The 21,188-nt window shown below is 37.0% G+C and overlaps 1 protein-coding gene across 2 annotated transcripts in view; it reads left to right on the forward strand.

Annotated features, from left to right (window-relative positions):
• ibtk (inhibitor of Bruton agammaglobulinemia tyrosine kinase) overlaps positions 1-17,664 on the forward strand; it is a 51,497-nt gene extending 33,833 nt beyond the window's left edge. For both annotated transcript variants that reach the window (XM_077206673.1, XM_077206681.1), the window contains 10 exons: positions 2,316-2,376; positions 2,443-2,567; positions 2,652-2,788; positions 4,321-4,460; positions 5,843-5,958; positions 6,034-6,129; positions 9,013-9,162; positions 10,504-10,698; positions 16,023-16,149; positions 16,819-17,664. In XM_077206673.1, coding sequence (XP_077062788.1) covers positions 2,316-2,376; positions 2,443-2,567; positions 2,652-2,788; positions 4,321-4,460; positions 5,843-5,958; positions 6,034-6,129; positions 9,013-9,162; positions 10,504-10,698; positions 16,023-16,149; positions 16,819-16,944 — 1,273 coding nt within the window. In that variant the 3' untranslated portion in view covers positions 16,945-17,664. The remainder of the gene's footprint in view (positions 1-2,315; positions 2,377-2,442; positions 2,568-2,651; positions 2,789-4,320; positions 4,461-5,842; positions 5,959-6,033; positions 6,130-9,012; positions 9,163-10,503; positions 10,699-16,022; positions 16,150-16,818) is intronic.
• The last annotated feature ends 3,524 nt before the right edge of the window (positions 17,665-21,188 follow it).

Raw genomic sequence — 21,188 nt, forward strand, 5'->3', positions numbered from 1 at the left:
CTACTGGCTGATTCTGTCTGTGTGTGATCACATTCATCAAATTTGGGGATTCCTCATTCATTAATACTTCAAATCTGTTCTCAAGATGTATAGGCGGTGGTAGGAGACCAGTGTTTGCAGTCCTTGTCAGAGCCGTATCTGGGGTAGAGGATGCTACTGCAGTAATATGTGATGCTCGTGACAATCTGATGTCTCGAGTGCCTTTGGGTCTCGCACCCTGTTTGTGCCATCGATTAGTAAAACGATCGGCTTGTTTCTCTACACTCAGTATGGCCTGTCGAGAAGCACTAGATTCATGGGACTCACCGGCTGTATGCTGAGGACGTCCATGACGAAGCTCTGTTGTGTGTTCCGTCTGGTTTGGTGGTCCCGCAATTAACTTTGTTTCAAGAATTGCAATCCTTTGTAAAAGTCTGTGGCAGTTGGAGCAGCAAGTAGATTCCAGAGGAGGCATTTTCTTATCCTTATGAATGTAGGCAGTTTTGTTTTCTCTTCCCCGGAATGTAAGCTTTCAGTGGGAGGCTGGTTGAATAAAATAATTCTGCTTTTTTTTGTAGTAATCCAAACGTTTGAGCACTGTGCTGATTTGCTGAAGTTAAAATTAGGTGATAAAAGGAGATAAAATATAGAAATATAAAAGCGATAGAGCAAAGCGCGGAGCAGTAAGCGAGAGCGTCCGAACAGTAGCTGAGCAGGAAGTAGAAAAAAAAATTGCAACCAACAAAAGTTACGGTGGCCGACAGGAAAATGTCATCGTCTGAGACAGCAGAGAGTAGCAGTTCAGCAATGAGGTTTCTTTACAAGGATAAATTAAGAAATTATGTTTACTTAATTATTCAGTAAAACTGCTAATTCTAAGGTAATACAAATATAACGGTTCATTAAGTAAGGTCTTTATACACCACTGAAAACTTATTTTTCAAGGTAGTGACGAAACGTGCTCTGTAGCGCTGTGTGTGTTCGCTGTAGCGCTGTGTGTTCGCTGTAGCGCTGTGTGTGTTCGCTGTAGCGCTGTGTGTGTTCGCTGTAGCGCTGTGTGTGTTCGCTGTAGCGCTGTGTGTGTTCGCTGTAGCGCTGTGTGTGTTCGCTGTAGCGCTGTGTGTTCGCTGTAGCGCTGTGTGTTCGCTGTAGCGCTGTGTGTTCGCCGTAGCGCTGTGTGTTCGCTGTAGCGCTGTGTGTTCGCCGTAGCGCTGTGTGTTCGCTGTAGCGCTGTGTGTTCGCTGTAGCGCTGTGTGTTCGCTGTAGCGCTGTGTGTTCGCTGTAGCGCTGTGTGTTCGCTGTAGCGCTGTGTGTTCGCTGTCGGCTACGGTAGAAACATGACGACACAATATGTCGACCTCCATAGAAGGGGGAGCCCGCGGTTATGGAGATATAAATGTCTCATTCTAAGGTAATAAAAACACAACGGTTCATTATGCAAGGTCTTTATACACCACTGAAAACTTAGTTATGGATCTTATATTGCATTTCTGTCAATAGATCCTCAGAAATATTACACAATGCACCTTTAAACCCCCAGAGATCCTTTACTACGGTGACCGGGAGGGTTTCGATTTATCGTGGTCATGACATAACTTGGGGGAGTGTGAGAATATATTTCGTGGCCACGAGATCATTTTGTCGAGGTAATGACATCCTTATCGGTTGATTTGTCTCCTGGTCACCGTACTTTACAGCTTACATCTGTCAAACTATCTTAAACTAATTTCCTCAAACATGATAGCTTAAGATATGTCCTTAGTTCACTCTTAGCCTTGCATTATATTCAAGCAATAAGGTACAAGAGGTCAAAATATAATATCGTCATATCGCCCAGCACTACTACCATTCAAATGTTTTTTTTTTTCATGTTTTTGAAGAAGTCTCTCATGCTCACCAGATTGCATTTATTTGATCAAATATTGTGAAATATTGAAGTTGAAACGACTTAAAATAATAATTTTCCATTTGAATATATTTTAAAATGTAATTTATTTCTGCAATGCAAACCTGAATTTTCAGCATCATTACTCCAGTTTTCAGTCACACGATCCTTGATTGATGATTTGCTGCTTGAGTAATATTTCTAACTATAATCAATGTTGAAAACAGTTGTGCTGCTTCATATTTTTGTGAAAACCATAATGCATCTTATTTTTCATGATTCTTTGGTAAATAGAACGTTTTAAAAAAACAGCATTTATTTGAAATATAAATCTTTTATAACATTACAAATCTTGCTGAATGACAGAATTCATTTATTTAACAAAAAATCATACTGACCCCGAGCTTTTGAACAGTAGTGAATAAACAGATGTTGTTCATGTGACTATCAGATCGCTGGATATCCTGAGCGATGACGTCCTCCGCGATCTGACGTCTGCGTACAGGAGGATGGTAAGTTTGAAATCATCGTTCATTAAAGCTTGGCTCAGAGATCCTGACAGCGAACTCCTCCATCAGATCCCAGCCATGCAGAGACGGCTCATCACGCCATACGCCGACGCTCCTGATCTCAGCGCCTATGAGGACGCAGACTGGGACTCAGCTGTGGACTGTAAGAGCGGCTCTGAAGCGGATCACTCCAGGTGTGAAATCTGCCCTGCTGAAACACTGTAGTCTGGATATGAAGGACTGTCCATCTGTAAGAGTTCTCACTGTGTTCAACTTAGTGATATCCTGCTGAAGAAGGCCAAGATGAGGGCCAAGAGGAAACCTCGGCGCCGCTCTGACAGCTTTGGCGGATACAACCTGTCTGATGTCATTCAGAGCTCTCCTACTGACGTCACCCACAGCCCGCAAACTACAGGTCAACTAGCTCACTGATAAAAGACACCTAATTAGTCAAGTCAGCTTCATTTATATAGCGCTTTTAACAATATAGATTGTTTCAAAGCAGCTTTACAGTGATAATAGGAAATCAAAGTAACAGAGATTGGTTTGGCTTTACATCAGCTCCAGGATAAAGTTATTATACAGCTAAAGTTAGTTTGGATTGATTCACTTCCGTTGCAAAGATCATTAGTTATTAACTAAGGGGCCGCTAACAGAAAACCCTTAATGCGTATAATATAACAATATATCGTGTCACAATATTTCGCAATACAAATATGCAACAATACGTATCGTGGATAGTGACAATATGTGTATTGTGTGTAGTTCACTCAAAATGAAAATTATGGTGTGAGGAAAAAAATTCAAGTTTACAGAGTTTTAGTGTCAGTGCTACATTACACTATTATATGCAATGTTGAACATAATGTATAATAATGCAATGGGAGAAGGAGATTTGGCATTGTCAGGACCCGCAAATATTATGTTAACAGTAAAAAGTGGCCTACGTCATTTTAAATATGCATTTTTAGCATTTGAATCAACAGTGCATTTTTTGTTAACCTTTTACCATATGTCTTGGAGTATCACAATAATATCATTCATATCGTGAGTTCAGTATCTCAATATGTATCAAATCTTGACATGAGGGTATCGTTACACTCCTACTAATTAGTTGTGTTTGCCAAGGCAAGCATCACTTTTACTATTGCGTATACTTGGGAATAGGGAATTATTCAGATTCCTCTGAGGGCTCTTTTGAGCTGGGTCAGTGTGCAACCACCCCAAAATACACTTGCAACAGATAAATACCACTCACACTTTCTTCCGAAAACGAATATTGATCATTTAAATGAGTGGTTCTCACCCAGGGGCCTCAGCAAACTTCTATATGAGTCGCAGGATTAATTAAACTTATTTAAATTAAAGGAATAGTTCACTAAAAATTGTAATTCTGTGATTATTTCTTCACCCTCAACTTATTTCAAACCTGTATGAATTTCTTTCTTCCGCTGAACAAAAAAGAAGATATTTAGTCAATAACCAGACAGTTGATGGACCCCGTAGACTTCCATAGTCCATCAATGGGGTCCATCAACTGTTTGTTGATTCTTCAAAATATCTTCTTTTGTGTTCATCAGAAGAAAGAAATTCATACAGAAGAATATTCAGATGTTGAATTGTTTAGAATCACCAAAATAATTGTCAATTTAGTATTTTGACACGTTTCTCTTGATAAAAATGTTTGAAAACCAGCAGCTTCGTCATAATTACAGCAGAACATCGAGGACATGTTTCAGTTTACATCAGGGGCCTCTGTATATAATGGTGAACAATCGAGGCCTTTAAGACAGAAAGTTTGAGAACCACTGATCTAAATGGCGCTCTGGACACTGAAGATCATGTGATCACAAAGCAAATGTAAATTATTCAGTCGTTTTAGTAGTTTTCTTGAACACAGATGCTCTTAGTTTGGACTGGTTCTGGTTGACTGTCGTGTTTCCCCAGGTTTGTGTGGTTCGGTGAAGGCCAGTTCAGTGGAGTCTCTGCAGGAGCTCATCACATCTGACTCGGAGGGCAGTTATATGGAGGTGGGAAGCCCTCGAGACCTGCCGTCCCCCGTCTTCCAGGACAGGCCTGACACACAGGTAATAGCACAACACTTTACTATCCACTCACAATACTCTATAGTATAGACACATTTCATTCTTTAATATAAAAAAAAAAACTAAATTCAGTTTCACTAATATCAATAATATTATTTAGTGGGTAATATTTAACCCAAAATGATTTCCAAAAATGATAATTATTTTTGGTGTAATATAATATTTAAAAATTAAGATATTATTTTTAGTGTAATATACACTGTACTTACTATAAGCTTATATACATTTTAAAGGGTAAGTTCGGTATTTTACACTTAAAGCCCTGTTTTAAGATCGTTTCTGATGAAATAGAACGGTTAAGATTGAAATTTGGACAAATGCTGCTGTCCCGGGAAATTTCGGTTTCTGTGGTAGCACCCCCCCCACCCATAACCCCCCCCCCCCCATAACCCCCCCCCCCCCACCACAATGGTTCCATATGAGCACTGGAAGAATCAATCATAAAACGCATTACACTTTAGTTTACAAAGACGTGAAACTCACCGAGTGGTCTTGGGTGTTCACTGATATGCTCACACAAAAATCGCTGCAAAAGATGCTTTCCAATAGGTTTTATCGTAGTTTTTGTCCAACTCCATTGACTTAAGTCAGGACAAAAACTACGATAAAACCTGTTGGAAAGCATCTTTTGCAGTGATTTTTGTGTAAGCATATCCGAAACCGAAAATTCTCGGGACAGCAGCATTTGTCCAGATTTCAATCTTAACCGTTCTATTTCATCAGAAACGATCTTAAAACAGGGCTTTAAGTGTAAAATACCGAACTTGTCCTTTAACAATTGTAAAATTTAAAGATATACTACTAGATTCTGACTCTGATCATGTTAGCTACATCCTTTTAAAGCTTTTTTTTTTGTTATTTATTTTCACTATAGTTCGTAATTTGGGGGTTGGAAGTCTTTTATGCTCAGGTGCATTTATTTGATCAAAAATACAGTAAAATTGTGAGTAATGTTGTGAAATAGTATTACAATTTAAAATAAATTTTACAATATATTCACATAGAAAAGAGTTAATTTATTTCTCTGAAGCAAAGTAGAATTTTCAGCATCATCACTCCAGTCTTCAGTGTCACATGATCCTTCAGAAATCATTCTAATTTGATGATTGGCTGCTCAAGAAACATTTCTTACTATCAATATTGAAATGCTGTTTTCAGGATTCTTTGATACACAGAAACAATCTAACACTGCTGTCGGACATCTTTTGTAATAAAACAACTGTGAAAGTACCAAAATTGAAGTCATTTTTCTCTGAACATTTTCCCTCCCACTAGAGATCTCATATATCATTAGGCTGAGTAAATGATGGCAGAACTTACATCGTTGCGTGAACTCTCCATTTAAGAAAAATTGTTTTTTGTAGGAGGAGAGACGTGGACCAGTGGGACTAAAGACACCTCCTGCCAACCCTGTTTTGAAAAATGGCCCCATTCCCACTAAGTCTTCCACCCCTGAACCCATCCCGACAGTCAAAGCAAGGTGATTTAAATCTCTGTCACCGCAAGCAGTTGATAATCTTCATTGGTGTCGCTGTAATTCTGAATGTATGTTCAGTCTCTCTAGACCAGCTCCTGTCCTGGACCTCAGGGTCATCATGGAGATGGAGGCCAGCTCACTGAACCTGGGTGCCACAGCCAAAGGGCCCAGCTCGTAAGTCATGGTAGTTCACAGAGCACAGTTCAAGAAATAATTCACCATCAAGTTGTTTCAAACCTGTTTGAATTTCTTTCTTCTGCTGAACCCAAAAAGAAGACAGTTGATGATCCTATTGACTTCCATAGTAGGAAAAAAAGTCAATGGGGTCCATCAACTCTTTGGTTACTGACATTCTTCGAAATATCTTCTTTTGTGTTCAGCAGAAGAAAGAAATTCATAAATGTTTGGAACAACTTGAGGGTGAGTAAATGATGATAGAATTTTATGTTTAAGTGAACTGTCATAACGTGTCCCGTAGAGATCAAGGGGAGTTGGTAGATAGGCACAGGACTCAGATATCATCCAAAGTGGATTTTTATTAAATGCCAGTGGAGAAGTAGTCACAATGATGTGTCAAAAAAAACAAAATTAAACCAAAAATAAATATATTTACAAAATTAAATAAACACTAGGCTTGAGGAATCAACCACCCAAAGGAAAACAAATTGCTACAGGCAGCAAAATCTACATGGATACATTCAGCAATATAACCCCATCTTTACCTCCCAAGGTCCAGTTTAGACTGTCTTATATAGCCTAGGACAGGCTCATTACAGGTTAGTTTAAGGTAAAAAAATATATTTCTGAGTCATGCCAAATATTTGGCCTATCCCACATGGGATTACAAGACACCACAAACTTATTTTACAAACATCTTCCGGTCGTATATACAAATCATTCGGAGAAATACATGAATACAAATATATATATATATATATATATACACATATGTATACATACACATATACACGCACACGCACACGAATCCCATTTACAAATCATCTCGATAAAGAGTTTTTTCCTGTTCTCCCAGGCTTTCTCAAGATAGTTGGCTAATTTATGTCTCATATGTGAACAGCCATCTCAATCTTTGAGCATCATCCATATTACACAAATCAATCTCTGGTTTTATCTTACAAAATAAAATCACGCTGTTGACAATAAAATGGACAGTACAAAACAAAATGGGACTCATTTTCTATATCATTTAAACAACACATGGGGCAGATCAGTTTTTCCTCTTCTAAATTTACATATCGTCCTGTTTCAACAGTCAAAGGTAAAACACCAGAGCTCACTTGAGCACACAGAGATCTTTGCCTTTTTGACAAATTATATACAACATAATTCTCTGTGCCATATTCGGGTTTTATCCTCACAAAAGTACGCAATTTTGGCTTAGCCCAGATATCCTCAGCCCACTGCTCTTTATCTTTACCAAACACAGATTCTTTAAACAAACCAATATTCAGCTTTTCATTATTAGAAAAACAACTCCACAAACCCATATTTACAAAACAGTTTGCATATAACTTTAGACCAAGGTCCAAGATTATGTTTATCCCAAAGAAATATTTTCCTCGTCAGCCTACTTGCGTCCATGCCTAGTAAACGATTCCATAACTGGGCCATACATATCTTCCAACGAGCCTCACATGATTTCCATCCCATGTCTCCCACTGTCACCAGTGTTGGGGCATATTTGTGTACACACAGAAAATATCTTATGGCACTATTTTGCACTAATTCACAATTAGATATGTTTCTAAGTCCTCTAACCCCCACAATATAATCAAGTATAGGGCACACACAAGCTTGGAACAGTTTAGAATAAGTTTGAAAACATATGTCTTTCAGATTCTTGCTTTTACCAATAATTCCTCCCAAAGCTCTACGTGCTGAATCAGTCCGAACCTTAACACCTTTTTCGAAATTCATATATTCCACATAGATGGTATTTTGCCAGATTCATAACACCAATTAAATAAATAAATAAATAAATCAAATAGTTTGGGTGATTTTTAGTATTTCATTTGGGTGATTTTAAACCCCCGTCACTTTTCCCAGCTTAGCTTTATTAATGGCCATTTGAACTACTTCTTCGTTAATACTCTTATTAAGATCCTCATTTATCCAATGTTCCCCTTTTAAAATGTGGCCCCCCATTACATTTTTCCTCTGACATATGTCCTCATAAATCAAAAGTCTCACTAGAGAAGAGACCTTTGAAATCTTTCTCCCACCTATTGATTATATCAGACAGCTCAGTCGTTAGATTAACATCATCCATGCTTGTTTACGGAACCATCTAAAAGGCTCATTACACCCAAGACCGTACCAACTGCAGTGGCATCAATATCAAAACTTTGTAGCCTAAATATAGGACTATTTAACTTCCAACAATAAATAAAATAAACTCATTCAGCAACTTAAACTAAATGTAAACACCATAAAACATGTATCCATACCTACATCACCTAGGGTTAAGTTGCCTTACACATTAATAAAAATGGTTTAACCCAACACAAGAAAAACAGAAGCTTTGATCCCGGCCCCTCCTTTGAGGAGTCACAGAAACAGGATATGGTGAGTAAAAAGCATGTGGGTATAAATACAGATTGTAAATAATAAATATCAAAACTACATCACTAACTTGTCTCCGAGTGGTTAACGGAAAAAAATAAAAATACATCAAAGGGCAACTATAGCAGACATAACACGATGGATGACTGCTGATATGTGCACCGATCTGCAATCAACTCAAACAGCATATCTTAAACTTATTATAAATGCATGTTATAGAATAATGAACCAGATTAAACAATTCTATCATAAACCTAATAAACTGTACCATAGTCAACAGAAACACAAAACCATAAATTACAAATGTAAAGAAACATAAGTCCACAAACAGTTTATAAAGACTTCACATGCTGTCTTTGTTGCGGTAGTGATGACGTCATCTTAGCACCTATCATCGTGCTTCCCTTAAAGTGTCTATACTCAATATTTTGTTTTGTTTTACTCCATTCTCTACATAATTGTTTTAAATACCAGATCGAGCAGCAGTAAAGCCGCGGTCACTCCCAGTAAGCTGTCTCAGAAGCAGAGGAAGATGATGGCTCTGGCCTCCAGAGAGGGAAGCACGGAGAGCATGTCTGTGAAATCACCGCCATCTGTTACTCCAGTGAAACCTGTGAAGACCTGGTGAGAGCACGACCACTTTCTGCTTCCCTTACTCCATTATGTATGAGAAATGGGTATAAGGTAGGGTGACCGTACGGCCTCTTTGGTGTTTATTAATTTGGCTTGGCTTTCCTATTGACATGCTCTCTACAGTAATACATAATATGCCAAGTGAAGTCACCTTTTATTTATACGGTCGGCACTTTATACAATACAGATTGTTTCATAGCAGCCTCACAATAATAAACAGGAAAATAACAGATTCAGGGATGCAAACTTCATCAAATATGAGACATGGTCAAATTATGCTGTAAAGTCAATGTTGCAAAATTCATCAGTATTGAAACAAATTTGATTCAGCTATAATAAGCAGCTCTTCTTAAGGCAATAGTATTATTATTCAGTCAATTCTAGTATTGATAGTATTGGTGCAGTTGAATGAATAATATTACTGAATAATTAAGTGTCTTCTAAACGCTGTACACGTGTTTACATTGCTCTGATCCCATCATCTCTCGCACACTACATTTTGTTGAGTATGTGCAATGCCTGCACACTATTGGTCAAATTGCTTTTTAATCATTGCTCCCTGCAAGTGTAACTGGTGTCAGTAGCAAATGAAGATGCAAACCATTTACAAAGACGCATTATAGTCCAGCAAAGCACAACACATTCCCGACCCTGTAGAGGATAAAAGCAGAATGAATGGATGGAAGTTAAACTACATGAACATTTTTTTATTTTAACGTTTTATTAAATGAGTTCTCAGCTGGTCAAAATAACGTCACATGTAGCCATGCACATACAGTGAGCGCATTTATCCCAGAACACAGTATTGTTCCGTCGTGAAATATATGTAATAAAAGCCGACCATGTTGTGAATGTATCCTTATGCCTTTAGGTTCAGAGATAAAATGCCAATGTTGAACGCTAAGCGGACCAGGACTAAATGTTTTTTTGTTTTTTTTTGGGTCTGGACTAAGCGAACTACAAGTGTGTGAACACCCTTAGTAAACTAATAAATCTGATACTAATGCATTTTAACATTTAACATGTTGTATAAATAGCATATTTATACCTAGGTCAGTGAAACCTAATGCATTATATAATGCCTAAACTATTGCTAACAATTTTATTCTCAGTTTTTATCATTAAAAAGTACCAGACCATCAATTTTAAAAATAAAAGGTGGGAACATAAATACACAATGTGTCATCCTGTATAAGGGGAATTAGTCAAAAGGCCCTATCCTAAGCCTAAGCATGATTTTGGCAGAGCCATTAACTTTGTGTCATTTGGAAACAGTGATTGTCCTACCATTGTTTTCAGTTCCTCACTCACCTTGCATCATTGTGTTGTCAGGTCGACAGCAAATCAGTCCCCGCCCTCTTCCTGTTCCTTCCGGGATCTTTTAGTGGAGGAGGAACAGCGTGGAAAACCCTCTCCAGTTTCCCCAGTGAAGGCCAGTAGTCCAGTGGCCGCTGCAGGACCGCCGGTGTGTGCCAAAAGAGTGACCTTTAAATGTGCCGAGAGCAGCGACCCGGATAAACCCACGGGGTGAGGAACATCTCATTCAGTGCACAGTATCCATTCACGAAATGATGGATGCATATGGTACACTAAACTGGAAACAGGTTCGCAAAGTCAGTAGTCCAGTGATGCTTTCACACTGGTGGTTTGGTTTGAAACGGGGCACGTTTCGCATTAAAAATTGTTAAAATTAAAAGGTGAGTTCAGATGCACTGGAACTGTGGTAAAAGCGACTCGGGTGGTTTAGGAAGTAAAGAAACACGTGCATGCTTTTTAGCTGATGACATCATCATTAGTTCAACAAAACGCATGTCAGGTATGACAGCAGCAGAAAGCCTGGCTTTATGCGACACACAAACTGCAGACGCAAGTGTCGTTTCACTCAGCTGAGCATAAAAGTATGAAAATAATAAATAAACACAATAGAGATGCACTAAATGCAATAAATATATTTTTTTAAAGCTGTATTTCATTTTAGAGTCAAGCCTAGACCTCATGAAAGCAATTTTTGAAATGAGTTGGATGCCATCTGGGGGACAAACTGAGCATTTTAAAAATGCAAAACACATAGGTAATCTGAATTTATTGGTTTGTTTATGTATAAAAGTGTGTTTGTGTGTGTGTGTGTGTGTGTGTGTGTGTGTGTGTGTGTGTGTGTGGATGATTCTGTTTTGCACTCTTGATGTTTTATAGATTCACCCCTTCACTGTTGTGTGCTTTTTTTCTGGATCGTGGCTGATTTGTAGATTGTACGCACAAAAAAACTCGGTATTTTCACATTTTTGCCAATTTGCCATTCATTTCCTATCCGGGTCCATTTGGACCCGAAGGTCCTGAGTGTGACAATTTTTTTTACAACCACTTAGATTATTCAAATCCTGTCCCCAATTTTTTTGGATGTTCATATACCAAGTACCAAAAAAGTCACCAAATTTCAGACCATTCCGATGAAGCTATGATTGAAAAAAAATATATATTTAAATGCGTCGGGTCCATTTGGACCGAAGGACCCCAGAGGTTGAAATACATCAGTGGAAGGTTTGTAGTTCAGTCGGATGTCAACGGCAAAGAAAATAAAATGAGGCATGTAGCTTATTATTAACGTTAACTGACGAGAGAGCGCCCAGTTCTGTTGAATGCTCTTGATTGTAATCGTTCACTCAGCGCGTGTTATTTGGATGAAAACTAAATCGTATATGTAAGTAAAGTAAAACATGAACTGTTACCTGATATATGGCGCGCGAATACTGAATTAAATTGTCTTTCACGTCTTGCGCTTGTATGGACGAATTCACACAAAATTTTGTAAAAACGCTCATCTTGGCGAGTATCCTAGTAAACATAGCCAGTTAACAGTTATATCTCAAGTGAAGTAGCCATGTTCAGATGGGGTCCGTGCGTTCGGTCTAAAAGTGGCAGTAGTTTAACAAACCCACTGCTGTTTAAATGTTAATCAAACAATGGACAAATAAATGACTCACTGCTCTTGACCAAATAGGCTACCCTTTTCAACTTTACAAAATGATCCATCTATATTTAATTTATTCAGTAGTGAATGTGCAATTTTTTCACATTTGATTACTTTATTTAAATATCTGTACCTGTTAGATCTACCCGAAAAACTCTAAAAACACTGTTTATTTCATTTGTAGCCTTTCTTTGTTCTTTTGTATTTATTTGTGAGTAAATTATTCGTTCTTATTTAGTTGCTGACTGCTTACCTTAATAATTTTTAAAATTCACATAAATTAGGCTGGCAGTTTTTGTTGTAGTATCAAAATTGGATTAAATAATTGATATTTCACTGGTGTCTAAACATTTGTACCACTGACCCAATCCTCAGCACTGACCCTTCTGGAGCTGCTCTAGTCTAAATATGTGCTGTGCTATTCAATGAAAGATAAAATATGATAGAGCAATAGAATGTACAGTAACAGAAGCTCATACAATGTATTTTAGCAGGCTTAATTAAGCATGAAAATAATTGAAAGAAATATATATATTTGATGAACAAATTAAGCCAACTATAACTAATATGATTTGAATTGTTTTGGTTTTTCTACGAATACATTTAAAAATTACAAATGCAGTGAAAATTCAGGGATCGGTTACGGTATCGGTATCTCCTTCTGCAAAAAGTGGAAACTGCATCCCTAAATAAAAATAATATGATTTTTTTTTTGTTGTTGAAAAAATACAATTGTTTCACACTAAATCAACGCTGCAGCCCGTCTGAGATATAGAGCTATTTCTCATGTCATGGCTATGAGCATGATATTAAGTATATGATACAACTTTCATTCTTCAGGTCAATCATCTATATTAATGGGGAAAAAATCAGTTTCAATATACTTTCAATGGTTAAGGGGATTTCTCATGCCTGACAGCGCTGGTCAATGGATTGACATCTATGAAGTGAAACATAAGATACCATATATATTTAATTTGAGTAAAAAAAAATTAAAAAAATAAAGATATTTGATAAGCTTTTATAAAAAAAATAAAAGTAAAGATAATGTTTGATAAGTGCGGATTGAAGTCCTTGAAATTCAAAAAAGTAGTGCTTGAAACTTCCTTGAAAGTCCTGGAATTTCATTTGACAGAGTCTGTACGAACCCTGCAGAGATAACGATACTATCACAGAACAGCCGGGATAAAAGTTTTATTATAGTTTGGGAAATAAACACCAATTTCTACGGTAGAGATTAAAATTCTGAGAAAAAAACTAACATCAACTAATTTCTCATGTGCTTTAATAAAGAGTGTTGTGATCTTGAATGAATGATGTATGGTTGCACATGGTGTTATTGAAGTGGCATTTACCCACCCCTAAACGTGACCGTAAACTAAATAAACTGTTATTGATCGCTTTACATGCTTTATCTTCCTGCTAGGTGCACAAGATTAGTCCACACCAGACTCCTTTAACCATTTCTTAATGGTCATTCGATTTTAGAACAGGGATATTGATCATCTGGAATAGAAACGTTGCTCAGGGAAACGCCACAATTCTCCAAGCACAAAAATAGAAACACTCAAATATCTTTTTTTTTTTTTTTTTGTAGAGTGCATTCTGGGATTGCTTTCTCTGTGAAGCACACATGCAGTGCTTCCTTACGATATGGCCACAATAAGACGTCTTTTGCTGCCTCCAGGTTGCTTGTAGTTCACCGATAATCACTTAAATTTCTGCTTTTCTAGACACTCACCAGTTTTTGGATCAGACCTTGTGTGCGAGATTAGGTGTTATTCTGATTCTTGTTCATTTGTATGTTCCATTAGATGGCACTGTAATGCTTCTTTATAACGAGGCCTGTGAGTGATCGGTCATGTGACCGAGATGCTGTAGGCAGTGGGGACTGAAGCCACGTTACATTACATCTATTGGCATTTACTGGTGTGTTCTGTTGGTGTGAGTCTAGGCTGATACAATTTAATTTTCTTTGTGCTGTTCTCTCAAAGTAATGGGATGTTCTTGTTCTTGGGTTAGTGCTATTTCAGTTTACTTGGATAAACTTTTATTATTTCAAAATTTAGACATTATTTGATTTGTTTAGTTTTCAGAATTATTGTGTATAATGTGTGTGTGTCAGAGTGTAGGAAAAATGCTAAATGTATTTTACAGAAGTAATTTGAGACAAATCTAATGTTAAAAACCCCCAGCATAATTTCATGTGTAAAGCCACAGTTCACTTTCGAGTCAAAACGGACAGGAAAGCAAAAGGTGTAACAATTTACTTTAAATAGTTATGTCTCTTGTAGGGTTTTTTGTGGAAAAAAGAAAGGAAAATAAAACGTTGTATTTTGACGGTCTTGACACACTTGAAAAAAAAATGTTTGTACTAAAAACTTTTAAAAACATTTTATGTACCTCTTCCGGGTCAAACCGGACCTGAATACAGCAGGACGTCCGTCTATATGCGGTGCATCTGGTGTTTTCTGGGAGGCTCTGAACGCGTCCAGTGCGACGTGTTCTCCTTCATCATGTGTCAGCACTGATCTGACCTGAGCCTGCAGATGTGCGTCTCTCGGAGTCGGGCAGAGGTCTGAATATTCATCAGCAGCCTGGCTGTGATTCTAATCTATATTGATAAGGGCAAACTTTGTCACAAACACACTCGTCCCTGGGGCTCGACGTCACCTGTGTTTACGAGCGCCATGAGAAGGCAGAAGCTCTCAGTGGAAAGGGCTTGTTTTACCTTTGTTGTTTTTGTGTTGTGTACAGTGTTGGGTGAGTTACAGACGTCAGTAATTACTAGCTACTAGGTACATCTTCAACGGTGAAATTAATGTTTTGTAGACATTGTGGAAGAATGTAAATGAGCAAAAATTAAAAAAATAATTATTTTTATATTAAATTTCAAAATAATAAATTAAAACACAACCAGTGTTGTGTGTAACTCATTACTAAGTAATTACTCTCCCCTTGAAAAAGTAATGTAAGGGATTACTCTTAATCTTTCTGTAATTTAATTAGTTACTTCTGATGTAATTGTATTTGGGTAAATGGCTTGCATTTATGAATTTAATACTGTATAGACTGTTATTTAACCCTACTAATGCATTCAAAAATCTTTTGCGTTCCTGGGTCAGCTTGGACCCGGTGACCGAAAGCTTAGGAAAGTCATTACCTAATATTTTCAAAACCATATTTGTATTCGAACGTTGTTATAGAACAATTCTATATAAAACAGTAGTGGATTTAACATAAAATGTTACATCTAATGTTAAAATGTATGTTCTTAATGTAACATCTCGCTTTAAAAACAAGGGTCGGTTAGAATAAATTATGCAACTTTATTTATCTGAAAGAATTAAAAGAGCAGTTCATGTATATCCTTGTATTGTTCAACTGGTTGAGCTTGATATGGGATTTAGGAAGTAAATAGGGCTGTCAAATCGATTAATAGGGATTAAAACCATGTATCATATTTACGCACACATTATATAAGCATTTTTATGTGTATATATATAGTGTGTGTGTGTGTGTGTGTGTGTGTGTGCGGTGTCTGCCGTTGTTGTGACGATCCTGTTTTCTGTCGTTTGTGCCTTAGCTTTACCAAATACTGTTTAATTGACATTTAATTTTATATTTAACAATATTATTTTCCTGTTATCTCTGTGAAGCTGCTTTGAAACAATCTGCGTTGTAAAAAGCTCTATATAAATAAAGGTGACTTGACTTTACCGAATCATTAAGAAACAATGGATTAAATGTAAAGATTAAACTCCTCACAGTTCACATGTCTGAGTCAACTGAAGCATTCGAAGCAACCTCGTTATTTCGCTTCGGAGGAAGTGACATTGCATTGAACCTTGTTCTCTCTTGTGTGTTTTCTTCTTCCCATCAGCCCTTGGGTGCTGAGAGCAGTGGGAAGCCCTCCGTCCACCTCTACGTTTGCCTCCATTGTGGAAGAGGAGAGGAAACAGGAGGAGGCGTTGATCCGCAGCCGCGAGAAGCCGCTAGCACTCATACAGGTCATGAGATTCTGCGTTATGTGCATGTGACTGAAAAACAGGCACTTTAACCTGCCAATAACATTAGTTAGTTCAGATTGTCAAATGGTATAACTGCAAGGAAACCGCATGATATAAATGGTTCAAAAACCAAGCTACTTCAAACATTTTCTACTTTTGAGTGATAATGATTAAGATATGTACACTCATGTACTGTAAAGGAAATATGTACGTTTAGCTTTACACCGCTTGTTGTTGTATTTAAATCTCAACTTTGGATAAAATTGTCATAAAATTGCTAATCTATGAAAAAGACACTGTTGAGTGACAGTAAAGACTACATTGTTGCAAACATATATCTATTTCAAATAAATGCTGTTCTTTTGAACTTTCTAAAGAGTCCTGAGAAAAATGCATCTCGTTTTCTACATAAATATGAAGCAGCACAACTGTTTTCAACATTGATAATAATAATAATAATAATAATAATAATAATAAATGTTTGTTGAGCATCAAATCATCATATTATGATTTCAGAAGGATCATGTGACACTGAAGACTGGAGTAATAGAAGCTGATCAAAGCTGAATTTTCAGCATCAAGAACTTTGTAGATGTGTATTACACTGGATTTGTTTCAAATATTTTTGTCATTGACCCTTCAATTCCGTTCTTCTCATTTTGACTGTAGATTGAAGAACGAGCCATTCAGGACCTGTTACTCCATTACAAAGCCGTTAATAACCCAGAGGAGCTGATATTGGTGGAACGAGCTCCACAAGGTCCAATCGCCACCCCCACCTGGAACAAACGCTGACACTAACACAGCGTTACCGTAACACACATCACATCACGCTTAAGTTTCAGGCAGTGTTAAGCTGCATCACAAGCCGTGTTCTGTTTTCCAATGCACACTTGTTCTCCTAGACTGCTTGCTTTTTCTTTCTGTCCGCTTTTTTCATTCATTTAGCTGTTTTCTCTAAAGAAAAGACTGGAACGTGAAGTGTAATCTATTGTTCTCAGCTCCGGAGAGTCGCCGCATGTGCCAAAGGATGTTTGTATCTCTTCTTCTTTCTTGATGATCCTGTGGTGCATGGATCTACATCTCTTGTATGTGTATGTGTGTGTGTGTGTGTGTGTCTTATGAAGGCCAGGCAAACACACATAAAACTCACCTGTTGTGACAAGATGAGGAAAATCCACTCAGCCGTGAAAGGCAATAAAGACTTTATTAGGCTGCTCACGGGCTCTGTTTGAAGCAGCGGGTTTAAAAGAAACTTGTGCACGACGAAAGGAGCTGACATTTACAAATATGCATTTTATATTTTGCTTCCTCGTGCAATCCACATTAATAACATTCTCATTTGGGACTGGGGTTAATTATAGTTTATTATGTTTAAATCATTATCAGAATATGATTGGTACTATAGTTTAAAAAAAGATTGTTCTTTCTTTGAATACCTCTTAGTCATTTCTGCTTAATGTTAAGAGAAGATATTTGCAGTGGCATGCAATAAAGAGGTGAATGTGAGCATCAGCGATTGTTGTTTTCTTCTTCATGCATGTCTATAGGGATAGTTCACCCACATGGTGTGGTCTGTGAAAGTCTTCAGATTTCCATTGGTACTGTAGGTCAAACAATTACGTATTACATACAATGTTACATATCCTTACAATTGTTACATATTAATCTAGGATTGGAGCTTAACGTGAAAATATTCACCGTCATTCTAGCATAACCTCTGCACTGGGGCTTGGTCAAGGCTAAGACCATATAATATTATTTAGCACCTTGTTTTTTATTTTTTAATTTATCCACTGGTTCAGACAATCAAGTTCACCAAACCCTTAACGTAAAAATTAGGTTAAGGGATTCATTGAGTTTCTTTTCTTTTCTTTCGGGGTCCAAGAAACCAAGATGCTGAACCATATTGTATTTACTGTTTTGCCAATTATTCTTTTCTGGTCTAAAAGTTCATATGTCCAATATTGTTTATCCCTGGGACATTTTTAATTTTCTGAAAAACTTTTTCTAAATCTTCCGTTGAAGATTTCTAAATTTAAATAATTGGTTCGATTTGCATCAAACTTGGCACGTATCATCCCAATTTCCTCAAGTAAAAGTAAAAGTAACAAGAATTCAATTTAATTATGCGCTGTGAAGACATAAGTATATTAAATGGTCTGACGTCTTTGATTTTGACCACTTGACCTGAATCTGCTCAATGCAATGTCCAAACTAGATGAAACTTGATACACATTGACAAGGTGTACCAATATCTGTCAATAGGGCGCGCTAAAACTGAAAACCTGTCATAATCCAAAATAACCCTGAACCCTTGTGTGTTCTTCAGGGTCTTTTTGACCCGCAAATAACTTTTACATTTTTTTTTGCTTTTTTAAATGTTCTTTTGTCCAAATGGGATGAAACTTTGTACGGCTCTCAACACTTTCTAGATCTACAATTTTTTTTTTTATTGTAATGATATATGTTTTTATATTAGCATGGAAAAAAAATCACACTCATGGTCTTCAGTGTCTCTGGAGAATCAGAAACAACGCAGAACACACATAGACAAAAATGAAGTGGCACACTTCTAACAATGCTAAAAACATTCACAATGCAAAATTATCATGCTCACACGTGCACACACACACACCCAGGAATCAATTTGTGAGACTATAAAAACTGCTCTTATAATTTGTCAAATAAAATAGTCCAAAATGCAGAACCACCACAAAAAGAAATTGGTGACACCGACACAAACCCACACAGAGAGAGAGACAAAAGTTACTGCTTTATTTGCTCATTTGTTATTGCTGTTCAGTTCATGTCATGTATTTGTACTCAATATGTAATATAACTGTTCATATCTGTTCTCTTACAGTTAGTAACTGAAGACAATTATATGAAAAAAAGATTTAAATAAATGATAAACTGTAGAAACTCAAACTTTTCTCTTTGTAACATCTTTTTCAGGTTTGATTCTAATCATAATGTAACATTATTGAAAAAAAAAATCAGTACAACACATGCTAAACTTTGAGAAAATTATTTTTTATTGTTAAAATTGTCTATCATAAATCCTCCAAAACTGCACAAATGTGGAGTAAAACCATTAATAAACAGAGTAAAATTACATTTGTTTAAATAAAAACGTCTTTTTTTTTTTGTCACAAAATTACATTTTGTTGCCTGGGGTCTCTGGAAATCCCAAGATCATGAGTGTATACCGCTATTATGAAGACCGCACAACAGGTTAAACAGACAAACATCTCACTCCCCTATTCTCCCACCTACAGTCTCCAACTGCATTACACAAACAGGAGCATGTACAAACATGAAAATCCTGCACCTGTACAAAAATGTCCCTGCACCCTTCGAGATAACAGAAATACAAAATAAATAAATAAAATGAACAGGATGATAAGCGTTGGTACAGAAGGCTTGATTTAAAAACATGAGCAGGTTGTTTTCGGATGAGAAAATAGATTAGTCCTATACGGACGGAAAGATGTAATTGATCTGAGAGGAGGAGGGAGATTGTTCCAGTCAGATCGGGTTTTGTCCTGGAATGACCTGCAGTAAAAATTCTCGGGACACAGAAAAACGGATGCTGGATGTGTCGAAAGGGATAGGAGGATGTGAATGGAACCAACAGCTGTTTTAAATAAGAAGGGCCGTTAAAAATGAACACATTTAGAAAGAAACTGGAACCAGTGGTATTGCCTTAGGGATTTTGATAGGAGCCAATCTAAGGTTTCATACAGTTTACAAAACATCTCAAAACAATACGTAAAGAATTGTGAACGACATTTAGGTTTTAAATTGGTATCTGAAGTGTTTCGGTAAATAATGACCGCATAGTCGATAATTGGAAGAATTGATTGGGAGATGTGAGGATTAAAGGACACTTCGGGGTCAAGCCAAAGACCAAGATATTTAAATAGATCAACTTTAGGGTCGGGTGACCCATCATTAAAACTAATATTTAAATCAAAGGAACAATAAACACCATACTTGCAAGACTTCTTTTAATTGAGAACAAGTTTGTTTTTGTAAAAACAATCCTGTAATGAGTAAAATTCTGACTGCAGAGAGGACTGAGTGTATGAAATATCAGAGTAGGAAGAGTAAATAACAGCGTCATCTGCATAAAGATGAATGAAAGTTTTGGGAAGGTCATTAATAAAGGCACAGAAGAGCAGAGGTCCCAGCGTTGAGCCTTGAGGAACACCATTATCAACAACCAAATAATCAGAATAAGAGCCTTGAAAAGAAACATATTGGCATCTGTTATGGAGAGAGGAATTAAACCAGAGAAGAGAGATTTAATCAAAGCCTATAGAGTGCAATTTATCAAGTAGAAGGTAATGGTCCACCATGACGAATGCTTTAGAGAGATCAATGAAGATTGCACCAGTAAGTTGGCCTTTATCAAAGGAAGTAAACAAATCATTGGTGAATTTCATTAAGGTCATAGTGGTGGAAAAGTTGGGTCTAAAACCTGACTGAGATGGAGATAAAATCTTAAACCGATTAATGTATTTTTGATATTTGATTGAAAATTAGTTTCTTGAAAACCTTCGCAACAGTGCAAATAATAGAAATTGGATGGTAGTTGTTCAGATCAGATGGGTCACCACTTTTAAAAAGAGGGCTAGCACATTTAGCACATTTCCATATAGGGAAGGTATTAACCAAGTGAACAGAGACAAATAAAATAGGTTGGTAAGAGTATACATGATCTTGTTTTGCATAACTTTCCTACATGCTAATTTATGTTTCTGTTAATAACTGAAAATGTGATGGCTAGAATTAAAATGAATCTTTCCTCTAAATCTTTCAGTGGCCCATTTCAATTGTATCACCGAATCATCCACATGAACCAATGCTACACACACACACACACACACACACAAAGTGGCTATAATTACAATGAAGGTGTAAAAGGTTTCCGATATATTATGATGTGGGATTTTATCCGGACAGTATAAATTAGGGGCCAGGTTTACTAACAGCTTGCTCCAACACAAATCTTTTGGCGTTAAAATACTGTC

The sequence above is a fragment of the Siphateles boraxobius genome, unplaced genomic scaffold (genome assembly GCF_051911475.1).
Source record: "Siphateles boraxobius isolate OS27281-9 unplaced genomic scaffold, OSU_SipBor_1 12, whole genome shotgun sequence".
Lineage (NCBI taxonomy): Eukaryota > Metazoa > Chordata > Actinopteri > Cypriniformes > Leuciscidae > Siphateles > Siphateles boraxobius.